A 12298-nucleotide genomic window follows, 5' to 3' on the forward strand; every position below is an offset into this window, starting at 1 on the left:
TAAAGCAGTGAGCAAAACTCCATTTGCTGTTCAAGACACAGGTAGGTAAGGGTGCTTTTACAGGTAAAACACTTGTTCTCAGGGAAAAGAGGAATTAGAGGGTATTTCCACCTTTTTTCATATTATTAAGAGCTTAACAGTTGGACAGTGTTAGACCAGAGGTGAAAGGTTTTGATATTTTATACATAGAAACAAGTGTGGCTCATACTTATTACAGAATTAACTAGATCAAAATACACGATGCTAAATCCAGCCAGTGTGCAAACTAGGCCAAGTTAGTGTTTATCCATTTTTTCAAATTAGGAACACTCTTCAGTGTTAATCGGAAAAAATACACACTGAAAAAGCTATTGCAACTTCAGCAGTCCTTCTAATCGGATGTGCATTTTATTCGTCCTGCTGCCCCTTCCACACACTCGAACATTTTCTGTACACGAGCCTACAGTCAGTCTATGTAAAACACCCCCAGCCCAGTGCCTGGTATGCGTAGCAGCCGCTCGGTGAACGTTGTTCTTTGAACACTGAGAATTGTTTTGCAGATTCATAGCCCCGACCCCTCCGTGATAGATGCTGTTCTACAGTCCTCATGTGAGTCACTGGCTTAACCACTTAGCCCCCTGAAATGGAGGGGACCTCAGAGAAGCCCGGTGGACCCAACCACACCACCTAGTGTTCTGAGGTTAAAGAGAAGCAAATTCAGTGTCTGCGCTCCGGAAACTTCCACTTTAGAGCCTGTCTTCCTTGATCTCTCAGCATACTTCTCCGATTTTGTGTCTCCTTTTGTAACTGATTAAAGGGAAATGCAATTATGTGACGAGGGTACTTGGAAGTTGCTCAGAATTGACCTGGACTTTTATTTATGAAAACTGATACCTGATCAGCTCACACTGACTAGATTTCTTGAGGGCTTTCATTTTCAAAGGTGAGCAAATAACCCAAGGTTAATTAAGCCTTTTCATTGTCAGAATATGAAATTAAAAATGAAATAATGAAGGGAGGGATATGACAAAAGAAAATATCTTTTGCTTGCAAATATGCGAAATGCAGAAAGAAGTAAAATCTGTGAGACTCCTTTTCCTGTGTGTGGAGTGCGGAGGAACGGCTGGGCGGGGATGCGCTGGGCACTGGTGGCGAGGTTCTCCAGTTGAGCCTGAGAGACGGTTAGAAAGCACGTGGACCCAATGCTCTCAGCAAGTCAGTTCTCGTAAAGGGTCCGCCGAACTGCAGTGCGGCCCACTAAGGGTTTCGTGCTATTCGGAGGTGCTTTGCAGCTTTTGCTCTTCTCGGATTATAAATGATGGATGTGAAAGAATCGGGGACGGAAAGTTACACTTTTACAAAAAATAGTTTCTAAATTTTGTAATTTTACTAAATGTTGTCCTTGTATGGCAAAGCACAAAAACAAGTAGAAAGCTAAGGACATTTCTTTTTGAAACCTTTTTAATAACATGTCTTCCCTGCACAATAGTAAATGTTTTTAAAGGACGGGTTCTGCAGGTAGAGAGAGACGGATGTCCCCACGTGGCGTTTCGTAGGCCTTGTCGGCCTGACAGTTACTTTAGCCAGTGCCATGAATCCATCCTGCGGATGGGTTTAAATCGCCCACGTGGAGCCTTTTGGGTTGTTTTCGCGCGCTGTGGAAGTACGTTGTACATACAGAACGAAAGGCACATACGTCACGTGGAGTTCAAACTTTTTTCAAATTGGGTGCCAGCATTTAATAGTTGAGAAAAAGTCTTACAAAAAGTCTCGTTTTCTGACTTCTCTCAAAAATCAAAAGATCGCCTGCACTCCCCTGGAGTACTTACCTGGCAGACGTCAGCGGGGGCTGGTGAGCGCCGCCCCCTTTGCTGGTGCTGGCTCTGCGTGTGCGGGCCCCGGGCCGCTGCCTCCTCGAGCTCCAGCAGCCAGACCTGGGCCATCATCCCTCATCCCCCGCGTTTTGCCCCAGCTCCGAAGGAAAGAAATGAACCGCCGAATCCGAGGCCTAAACCAAAGGCCTGCACTGTACAAACAGAACTCAGATAATGTGTTAATTTTTTTAGACAGTTAAACTTGTAATGTGATGTTTTCATGAGTGTAATACTATATCACAGAGAACATGGCTTTATTGAAAGTGTCATTGATAATGTCTGTAAATAACTTGGATTTCGCCGCATGACACGTATTCATACGTGTTTTCATTGTATAACAAGCACAGAACTGGTGCCGAGCACTTTGAGGGTATTAAAAAATATGATTTTGAGAACTTTATGGTAATGTAACAAATTGTAGAACATTGTCTTACTAATTTGAAACTTCTTGCCCAGTTTTTTTATCAAATGAGAAAAATTGGACCTAATCTCTTGGAACCGCCCAGATCTCAGTTTACGCAATGCCGGTAGTGAGTGCTCGTGGGCCCCCAGCTCTGCGGAGGGCGGGGGGCAGACGGCTCTCCCACCTACTTCAATACGTAGCCAGCTTTCATGGAAGTGTTTCTACTGAATTATTTCCCAAATAGGACATTGTGTGACTGTTTGAAGTACTTGTTTTCCAGTGATTATTATTTTCTTTAAAAAAAAACCACTTCCACATGGAGGAGTGACTTAAGCTGTGGGGAAAAAGAAGAGCTCAGGTCTTAGTAAAGACTTTATTTAAATAGAGTGACTTTTTGACCACGAGGTGCAAAATCACGCAAGCAGCCTCTTCTGAGAATGCCCTACGCTCAGACTTGCGACTGTGTTTGGCAGGTGGGAGGAGCTGAAGACAGCTTCCCAACAGCGGGGTGCCGTTACAGTTTAAATAGAAGCACAGGTGTTCTCATGTCAATCATCCTCATTCCTTTGAGGGTGTCATGGCCGTGAAGAATGACTTTCTGTGTTTGTGTCTCCAGGCATCCAGCTCCGTGAATACCTGCCTGAGGTGAAGGACCTCCTACAAGCAGAGCAGCTTGGAAGCTTGAAGTCCAATCCTTACTTCGAGTTTGTTTTGAAAGCAAATTATGAATATTATGTCCAGGGACAAGTGTGACTTTTTCTCAAAATGGTCATTGTTGCTGGAAATTCATATACGCTATTGTAAAAACGTTAGGCCTTAAACACGTAGCAGTTTGTACAGTTTTATAACCTGTTTTGCTGAGTTGTTTGTACTTTATTTGGAAGCTACCACAAAACAGCCATGTGACTACAGTTTTGGTTTTTAGTTACATGAAATTTTCCCTCCTCTGTTTCATCTGCAATTTACCAGTTGCTGTTCCCATGCTCGATGCCCATTCTTTGTCATCTCCCTGCGCCCCGGGTTCTGGCTGCTTGTACGCTTGTGTAACTTGTTGGCTTCCGTTCCCGGAGCGCCAAAGATGACGAGATCGCACTGGAGTGTCCCTGCAACTGCGTGACTCAGGACACTGCAGAGGAGGACCTGGGATCTTCGGTGTCTGTTTGGCTGAGGGCCGGTGTGAGACACCTGGTAGGATAAAGGTCGGTCTTGCTGACTTACAAGTACAGTGTCGTAGGACTCAATGACAGGAGTGGGCCTGGCTCATGTGAGCTGGGAAACTGATTGACTTATTGGGAGAAGTTTCATCTGCCTGAAAGTGTTCATGAAAGTATTGTACTGAATAAAACATTGTGTGGCTTTCTTTTTTATAATTTTTTTTAAATGATTGTTTTTTTTTTAAAGAGAAAAATTGGTTTGTTGTTCGACTGACTGACTTGCATTCATTGGTTGCTTTCTCTACGTGCCCTGACCAGGAATCGAACCTGCAACCTTGGTGTATTGGGACGACGCTCTAACCACATGAACTACCCTGTCAGGGCCTGTGTGGCTTTCTTTATAGTGTTGGTCTTTGTTACAATTGTTTAATGCGGGCATTCAGTCAGCTTCATGTGTTTTTGAGATGCTTTACCCTGGACTCCAGCTTTCCCGGTCTGTCTAGCCAACGTGAGGCATGTGTGATGCTAGGAACCACCAGGGATTTTCTCCATGTGACAGCTGACGGACCTGAAAAGCAGCGGTTCTCAGGCCCCTGTCTTGATCAAGGTCGTCCCTCGGTTTCTGTCCGGCTTTAAACAAGGACCGAAGGTGGACGGGGGGTGGCTGGCGGGACACTAAAGGACTTGCTCCAAAAACCAAGGGCAGAAGTCGGACATGGTGACGAGAGTCCAGTTCCCGGTGCCACAGCGTGCAGCCATCTTGCCCTCCGCCTTCACGCGCGGTCATGGGGACCACTGAATGGGGCCCGATACGGTACTAATCGCGGGAAGGACGACAAGCAGCCACCCCCTCACTGTGGTTTGTGCGTGGGGCCAGGCCAGGGACAAGTGACGGGTGTGGAGCGGAGTTAGGGAAGGGGACTAGTCAGGAGGCAGGCGAGAGAACAGCCACAGGGAAGTCGGGCCCGGGGTTCTGAATGACTATTCTAACGTGGAACTCCTTTGACAGCGTAGCCTGCATCAAAGGATTGTTGATTTTTGTATGAAGTGAGTAACAATGAAAATTACAAAGGGGAGCATGTTTTCCAAGGAAAGGGAAGCTTGACTGACGTGGGAAAGGTCTTTTTGTCCCTTCCTGTCTTGACTGCACACCTGTGGCTGTGACTGAGTCGGAGAGGCCACGGCGTTTCTGATGACAAGGGGCAGGCTCTGAGAGGTGACTGCCGGGGACGGAGGTGGGACTTGCGGTACCCCCACCACGGGAGACTTGCCGAAGTCCGAGGCGCAGTGGGAGGCTGCCGCACCTCCTGTGGCAGGGATGCTTCTGGAGAAAGCTTTAAAGACTGGGTCCTTCCTTTCTGCTTTGGGGTCTGGGTCCTATTTTCCTGAAGCATCACCCAGCCAGTGTCCTGGGCCCGATGGGAATCGGGTGTGAGGCTCTGTCTCCTTCGGGGCGGGTCATCTTCTCCAGTAACTCCACCAGAAGGAAAGCCACACCACAGCGACGGTAGACTTGCTTCTTCCTCCGCTCTGACACACCTGTACATGTTGAGGCCGGTAGCTACAAATATATAGAGACATATTTACATAGTTTGGCCCCACCTTCTTTCTTATTCCTGGGCATTTTATTGGGGAGATGCCTGAAGGGGAAATAGCTGTACATATTCTGGTGTAAATTCGTTCATTAAGTACCAAAGTGTATTTTTAGAAAATCTTGTGTAATTCTAACAACAAAAGCAGAAAATGTTAAACATTTTTTTTAAGTATATGGAAGAAAATAAACCCCTGGAATTCCACCAGCAAAAAATGATGGGCCATTTTGAAATCAGTGTATTTTGGGCTGTACGTGCTGTCGCATTCTGTGACCTGCTGCTCTTGATGTGAGACGGAAGCGTTTCTGCGTGTCCTGCGTCTAGTGCAGTGAGTCCCCACCTGCTGTGAGAGGTGCTTGGACCAGCAGCGAAACAACGTATACTGAAGCCAGTTTCACCATAAAAATCAGTGTTAGTTCCTGCTGCATTTCATCAATTTACAGTGACATGTGGGACTGAACAGTGTCCTTTGAGGACCTGCTGTGTTTCTGAACCTTTTTTTGTCGTTCCTCCTGGGCAGCCACAACTCTGCCCCTCCTCCCCCACGAATGTTTAATGCCACAGGCACGCTAGGTCTTCATGTGCATGGCCCTTCGAGGCCACAAGTCACTGTACTGTCTAAGGTTTTTCCACTCCCCCCGCCAAGAGCCAGCTCACCCCCCTTTGAGAATGCGTGTCTTCAGTACCCAAGATACGATTTTTAATGGTCGCGTGACACCTTACTGCATGGCTGTACTGGTACTCAACAGTTTCTCTCTCCATCTTAAAACACTTGGGTTGATGGTTTGGGTGTTGTTTTGTTTGACTGTTTTAACTGCAATAAATCTCTGCACTCCTAGTAAGTTTAAAATTACATTCGTTCGTCCTGTTGTGTGATGATGTTGCGTGTTTAGTGAACAAATCTAATGATTTTTAATGTGCTTTGCTGACCTCTCAGCTCCTCTAAACACTCAGGAGAAAGGTGTACCATTCATTGTTCCTTATGCTTCAGGTACTCGGCCGGGCTTTAATCTTCTGATCAGTCTTAGGGAGTAGGTGGTGTCCTGAGTTGAGAATGCTGAGTCTTTCTAGAAGTGGCCTGTCCAAGGTCACAGAGCCAGTCAGAGCAGTGGCGCACCCAGGAACACTTTACTCCTAAGTGCAAGCTTTTAGCTAGTTTATTACACCAGGTATAAGAAGGTGGGGGTGGGGAGGAGGAGAGAGGACAGCTCTGGAGTCTTCGGGCCCTTAGAAATGGCCCTGGCAGAGCAAGGCCCAGAGGGAGAAGTCAGCAGCAGGAAACTGAAGTCCTCTCCACTGACGGTCCCTGACGGTCAGGTAGGCCTGACGTTGTAGCTGTGTGGCTGGTGAGGAGGATTAGGGTGGTGATTTGTTCATCGGCCTGCTCCGGTGCCAGCCCACCCTTCCCCGTTCTGTCTGAGACGGTCGATGAGAGTCGCAGAAGGAGCCCTGACTGCATTCCAGGGTTCCTTTCGCCCTTCATTGGGAAAGATCCCTGGACGGGCTCAGGTCTCCAGAACTGCACCAAGTGTTGGGGAAGAGCAAAGGGAGGGAGAAAGCAGTCCTTACCCCACCCTGACCACTGGTGACCAAGTGGCCTTCCTTGCTGCTGTGGTGGACCTGGACATGTCTAACTTATTTCCAAAACTGGTGTGAACAGGGACTATCTATTTACCTTGGGATAGTTCAGAAGGTTAATGAGCCCAACATGAAAACAAAGTGTTTCACGAATTCAAGTTTAAGTTGACAGGCAACGTGGTAGGCTTAGACTAAGCAAGACTGGGGTGTACAGACATGATGAGAGGAGGTGCCGGGCCAGAGAGCGAGGCGTGAGCACCCTGTCAGTTCCCAAGAGCGGAGCCTGCAAAGTTAGACGCAGGAGCTGCCAGGCAGACCTTCCCCCCGGGCTGACCTTTCTTCGTCCGAGTTCTCGAAAGGGTATTGCAGGCAGTACCCGCTTACCCGGCAAGAGCACAGGGCTGGTGTGTCCCCCAAGGCGTACATGTGTGGGGTTGGCTCTCCACCTGCTCTTGAGGCCGATGAGAGTTCAACAAGACCAGAATGGGCTGAGCAGCCCCGTAGCGACTGGGAGAGAGGATTGAAGCCACCCCGGCGGGGGGGGGGGGGGGGGTGGAGAGCGGATGTTCGGTCCTGTGTTCTCGGGACCTGTTGCTGGACTCGCAACCCCCTCCGTAGCTGTGTTTTACTCACGGCCTTTAGTGTGTGTTTGAATTTCATAGACTCTGAGCTTAGAAGAGCTGCTATAGGAGGGAAGAGAGTCAGTCGCCCTCTGCTAGAGTTTTGGAAAATACTAACTCCATTCCCCTTTAAAATGTCAACAAATGATTAAGTGTTTCTTCCTACCTTTAAGGCCAAAATTGTAGCTAATCCTCCCCCTTCTTTTCCTAGTGTTGCCACTGCCCACGGACACAGCAGGACACGGGTATTAAAGATGAAGTGTGGTCTTGTCAATTCATTTGTTCTCCAAAATCGAGGAGGCTAAATATGAAACCGTGGTAGCTGCTAGTCCTTTATGCACTCGCCGCCATAGGACCCGTCCTAACCCAACCCCTTTTCCTTCCGTTGGCTTTGATCCATCATTGGTGCCCTGATGTGGGCTACAGAGGGTCCCATGTGCTTTTAGAGTTCCCAGGGGGCGTCCACACCTGTACCGTTGCTGAGTTCCACTACCAAGTGGGAATTGCAGCTGTTCTGAGAACTCTTGGGCACGTCAGAAAAATGAACGATTCCATTCTGGTGTGTGCCTCATCCCTATGTGAGTTCATCACAGAAAATTGTTTCTCCTTGCGCCTTCCAAAGCAAGGTTGGAACTCCTCTTGTCCTGGGGTGGGGTGGGGGGTGGGGGGGAGACTATGTGAGGCAGGCACCAACTGGCTGACCTCCCGTGACCCACACTCCACCTCCCCACCAGTAGATCCAAATCCTCGAAAATTTGAAAGGCGTTTCCCACACATCGGTGGTGAAAATAGAAGTGCTTCAGCGGGCTCCGGTAGGTGGTGACTCCGACGTGGCCCGGGAAACAGCCAGGCCCTGGAGAGCATCACCCTCTAAATATAAAGATGAGTCCGTTCAGCCTTCGCAGAAGGAAAAACTGCCGCCTGTCCTCGTCCTCTGTATTGCTGCTTAGTGAGAGCATTCACCTCCGGGTCCTGGGTTGTGCGCCTCCCCTTGGGGCAGGGCGCTCAGCCTGGCCCGCCGCAACCTGGGGAAGCTCAGCCTGCCAGGAAGGGGACATCCCATAAGACTCACTTTCTTTGTGACCCCTGAGCACGCTGAGCGCGCTGCGCGTCACCCGGGCGGGCGGCTCCGGGTGCCCTGGCTTTGTGACCGGGGCTGCCAGACAGAGCCACTGCCTGGGCCTGTCCGCGGGAGCCCCACGCCGCTCCCCGCCCTCGCCCTCGATGCCCGCTGCCAGCTGTCTGCCCCGGGACAGCTGCGCGCCCTCCCGCCGGCGCGGCCCGCTCAGCAGTGGGGGTAGGAGCGACTTGGACCAGCCCTGGGGATTCGGGGAGCTCAGGAGTGAAGGCGGAGAAATGCAGTTCCCTAGGGGAAGGGGTCGCCTTCCGTCACGGTCTGGGAGGGCGGGCGCGACTGCTTCTCCCATCCTCTCAGGCCTCCCGCTTGGACACGGCTCCCTCCTCCCTGTAGTCGCACGTGAGGGGTTGGGGGGAGTAAAGAACCCGAAGAAGGGGCGAAGTGTGGGAGCCACTGTCCAGAGCGCCCAGTGCGCGCAGAATGGGCGGGGGTGGGGAGGCGTTTTGGACAGGTGCAGCCCCGCGAGCGCAGGCGCACAGGCGCAGCGTCAGGCGAAAGCGGTGACCCTCGCTCCACCCCGTCCCCTCCGGCGGGCAAAGGGGCCGGGTCGGGAGGGGCCGACAGGCAGGGGAGACACTCCATATACGGCCCGGCCCGTGTTACCTGGGCCCGGGCCAGGCCTGTCCTTCTTTGGTCAGTATAGGGGACCCGGGCGGGGGCCCAGGCCACGAAGCGGCCGGGGGAGGGGTCTCTAGTGCCCAACACCCAAATATGGCTCGAAAAGGGGAGCGACATTCCTGCGGGGTGGCGCGAGGGGAGCGCCCGCGGGCTATATAAAACCTGAACGCGGGTACAATCGGTCACCGCAGCTGACAGCACCGAGAGAAGTCTCGCTTCCCTCCTGTGGCGACCAGGGCCCAAGCCGGAGAGCAGCAGGTGTAGTCAGCCACCCAGGTAGGACAGGAGTAAGGAGGGGACAAAGGGACAGGGCCCAACCGACCGTGTGGTCAGCGCCAAGCCTGCACCCTGCGCCTGGCTCCCCAGAGCCACAGCTCTTTAGAGCGGAGACAGCAGACAACTGGCCTTTGGGAACTTCCGAATTCAGTCCCCTTTTGGGCTGTTCCGCCTGGCACTTACTAAGTGCCCAGGCACATAAACAGTTTCCTTTAGTGGTCCCAAAAGCAGTTTACTCCCAGCCGAGTGCCCGAGCCAAGGGACAGTAAAGTCCCTTACTGCCGGGGCTCGCCGTCAGGAGAGAGGATGCCTAGGTTGTGGGTCTGGAATGTCCTGGGTCTCCGGGAAAAGCCACTCCTCCCTGGATGGCGCAGTCCAGGCCCTGCCCTGCCCACAGGATCCTCAGTGAGCGGGCGTCCAGGGCTTTATCCTCCTCCCTAGGTGAGGACCCCTCCGCGGGAGAGGGTGGGCGCTGGCGCCTTGCTCCTGCTGCCAGTAGCCTGCATCGCAGGCCCAGTGCTCTCTGGGGACACTGTGCCCCTAAGGTTCCCCAGGGTGGAGAATTCTCAGTGTGGTCTCCACGACCCTCCACAACAGAGCAGCCCTGAGCCCGGGGAGCGAAGCTAGAGACCGTCTCCTCCCCGCGCCCCTTGCCTGAGGTGTGCGGCCGGGGGCTGGGGTGTCCACAGGTCCCCGGGAGGGAGTTCGCTCCAGCGGGCGGGAGCTCTTGAGCTGACGGGCCGTACGTCTCCACGGCCTTTGTCTCCTTGCAGAAACCAGACACCATGTGCGACGAAGACGAGACCACCGCCCTCGTGTGCGACAATGGCTCCGGCCTGGTAAAAGCCGGCTTTGCCGGCGACGACGCCCCGAGGGCCGTGTTCCCATCCATCGTGGGCCGCCCTCGCCACCAGGTCAGGCTGTGCCTCCGCAGACCGGCGGGCCGGGCGGGGTCCCCACCGTGGCCCAGCCGAGCGCTGCCCTGAGCCGAGGTGACGGGGTGTTCTGTGTCTCCACTCCGCAGGGCGTCATGGTGGGTATGGGGCAGAAAGATTCCTACGTGGGCGACGAGGCTCAGAGCAAGAGAGGCATCCTGACCCTGAAGTACCCCATTGAGCACGGCATCATCACCAACTGGGACGACATGGAGAAGATCTGGCACCACACCTTCTACAACGAGCTCCGCGTGGCCCCCGAGGAGCACCCCACCCTGCTCACCGAGGCCCCCCTCAACCCCAAGGCCAACCGTGAGAAGATGACCCAGATCATGTTTGAGACCTTCAACGTGCCCGCCATGTACGTGGCCATCCAGGCCGTGCTGTCCCTCTACGCCTCCGGCCGTACCACGGGTGAGTGCCCGCGGGGCCGCGCAGCCCCGCCCGCGGCGGAGCCCCTCCCCGCCGCACAGCGCGCGCGCGCCGGCTGCCCGAGCGCCCGGGCCGCCGTCCCTCTGGCCGGCCTCGCTCCTACTGGAGGGCCGTCTGGCTGCGCCCGCGCCGGGTAGAGAGGCCGCTCACTCCCCCCGGGTCCCACGCAGGCATCGTGCTGGACTCCGGCGACGGCGTCACCCACAACGTGCCCATCTATGAGGGCTACGCCCTGCCGCACGCCATCATGCGCCTGGACCTGGCGGGCCGTGACCTCACCGACTACCTGATGAAGATCCTCACCGAGCGTGGCTACTCCTTTGTGACCACAGGTAGGCCGCGACCGGGCACCCGAGGCAGGCGGGTGGGGCAGCGCGCAGCCCCGCGCTGAAGGCTGCTCCCCGGTCCCTGTCCACCGCAGCTGAGCGCGAGATCGTGCGCGACATCAAGGAGAAGCTGTGCTACGTGGCCCTGGACTTCGAGAACGAGATGGCAACGGCCGCCTCCTCCTCCTCCCTGGAGAAGAGCTACGAGCTGCCCGACGGGCAGGTCATCACCATCGGCAACGAGCGCTTCCGCTGCCCGGAGACGCTCTTCCAGCCCTCCTTCATCGGTGAGCCCCGCCGGTCCCCGCCCGTCCCCGCGCGTCCCCGCCGGTGCCCCGGGTCCGCGCGCGCGCCACCGCCCCCTCGCCGGCTTACGCCCCCCGCTGCGGCCCCCAGGCATGGAGTCGGCGGGCATCCACGAGACCACCTACAACAGCATTATGAAGTGTGACATCGACATCAGGAAGGACCTGTACGCCAACAACGTCATGTCGGGGGGCACCACCATGTACCCCGGGATCGCTGACCGCATGCAGAAGGAGATCACCGCGCTGGCCCCCAGCACCATGAAGATCAAGGTGGGCGGCCGCGCGCGCCCCTGCCCGCGAGCGGGCCCCGGGCCGCGGGCCGCCCCCGGCTGACGCCGTGTCTTTGCAGATCATCGCCCCGCCGGAGCGCAAGTACTCGGTGTGGATCGGCGGCTCCATCCTGGCCTCGCTGTCCACCTTCCAGCAGATGTGGATCACCAAGCAGGAATACGACGAGGCCGGTCCGTCCATCGTGCACCGCAAATGCTTCTAGGCCCCGCGCCCCCGCCGCGCGCCAGTTCCCCTCAGGACGACGAATCTGCTCCCGTGGCCGGCGGCCGACCTCGAGCACCGCGCAGCCACCGTCCCTCCAGCGACTTGCGCTGCCGCCGCCGCGACCCGACACAGCGTTCCTAACGTGTACATACATTAACTTATTTACCTCATTTTCGTATTTTTAAAACCAAGCCCTGTGGAAGGAAAAGGAAAACTTGAAGCATTAAACTCAGCCATCCTGTTGCGCTGCGTAAAGTCGCTCGTTGTGTTTATTTGCCGGGCTGGGGAGCGGCGGGGGGCTGGGAGCCAGGAGGGATCCCCCTCTTCCTGCGCCCCCTTCCACAATACTGAGCGGCGCCCCTTATAAGACCTTAGAGCGGTCACGGCTTCCACCCACCCCCAACCCTGGCAGGCGGTGGGGCCCGACAGGCCCGGGGTGGGGGCTGCGCCCGGCCCGGGGCGCTGACCGCGGTGCTGAGCCCGGAGCCGCCGTCGCCCTGCGCTCCGCCGCGCCCGCTGCGGGCGCCTCCCAACTAAGCCCGTGTCCGCGGAATCTCGACAGATGAGACC

At 54.7% G+C, this 12298-nt stretch overlaps 2 protein-coding genes across 2 annotated transcripts in view; both read left to right on the top strand.

Moving 5' to 3' along the window:
• Window positions 1-3622, top strand: part of NUP133 (nucleoporin 133) — a 44917-nt gene extending 41295 nt beyond the window's left edge. The window contains exon 26 of the mRNA XM_024561905.3: window positions 2873-3622. Coding sequence (XP_024417673.2) covers window positions 2873-3009 — 137 coding nt within the window. The 3' untranslated portion in view covers window positions 3010-3622. The remainder of the gene's footprint in view (window positions 1-2872) is intronic.
• Window positions 3623-9074: 5452 nt separating this feature from the next.
• Window positions 9075-11986, top strand: ACTA1 (actin alpha 1, skeletal muscle). Its single transcript, XM_053912923.1, has 7 exons — window positions 9075-9232; window positions 10006-10146; window positions 10257-10581; window positions 10770-10931; window positions 11021-11212; window positions 11322-11503; window positions 11583-11986. The coding sequence occupies exons 2-7, from the start codon at window positions 10018-10020 to the stop codon at window positions 11724-11726; spliced, it is 1134 nt and encodes a 377-aa protein (XP_053768898.1). The 5' UTR covers window positions 9075-9232; window positions 10006-10017; the 3' UTR covers window positions 11727-11986.
• Window positions 11987-12298: the final 312 nt, after the last annotated feature.

The sequence above is a fragment of the Desmodus rotundus genome, chromosome 10, assembly GCF_022682495.2.
Source record: "Desmodus rotundus isolate HL8 chromosome 10, HLdesRot8A.1, whole genome shotgun sequence".
NCBI lineage: Eukaryota > Metazoa > Chordata > Mammalia > Chiroptera > Phyllostomidae > Desmodus > Desmodus rotundus.

Excerpts from the sequence above, each read along its gene's own strand:
- ACTA1 (XM_053912923.1), top strand. The coding sequence starts at position 10,018 with ATGTGCGACGAAGACGAGACCACCGCCCTCGTGTGCGACAATGGCTCC. Across the intron at positions 10,147-10,256 it reads TGGGCCGCCCTCGCCACCAG|GGCGTCATGGTGGGTATGGG; the intron begins GTCAGGCTGTGC and ends TCCACTCCGCAG. Across the intron at positions 11,504-11,582 it reads CCAGCACCATGAAGATCAAG|ATCATCGCCCCGCCGGAGCG; the intron begins GTGGGCGGCCGC and ends GTGTCTTTGCAG.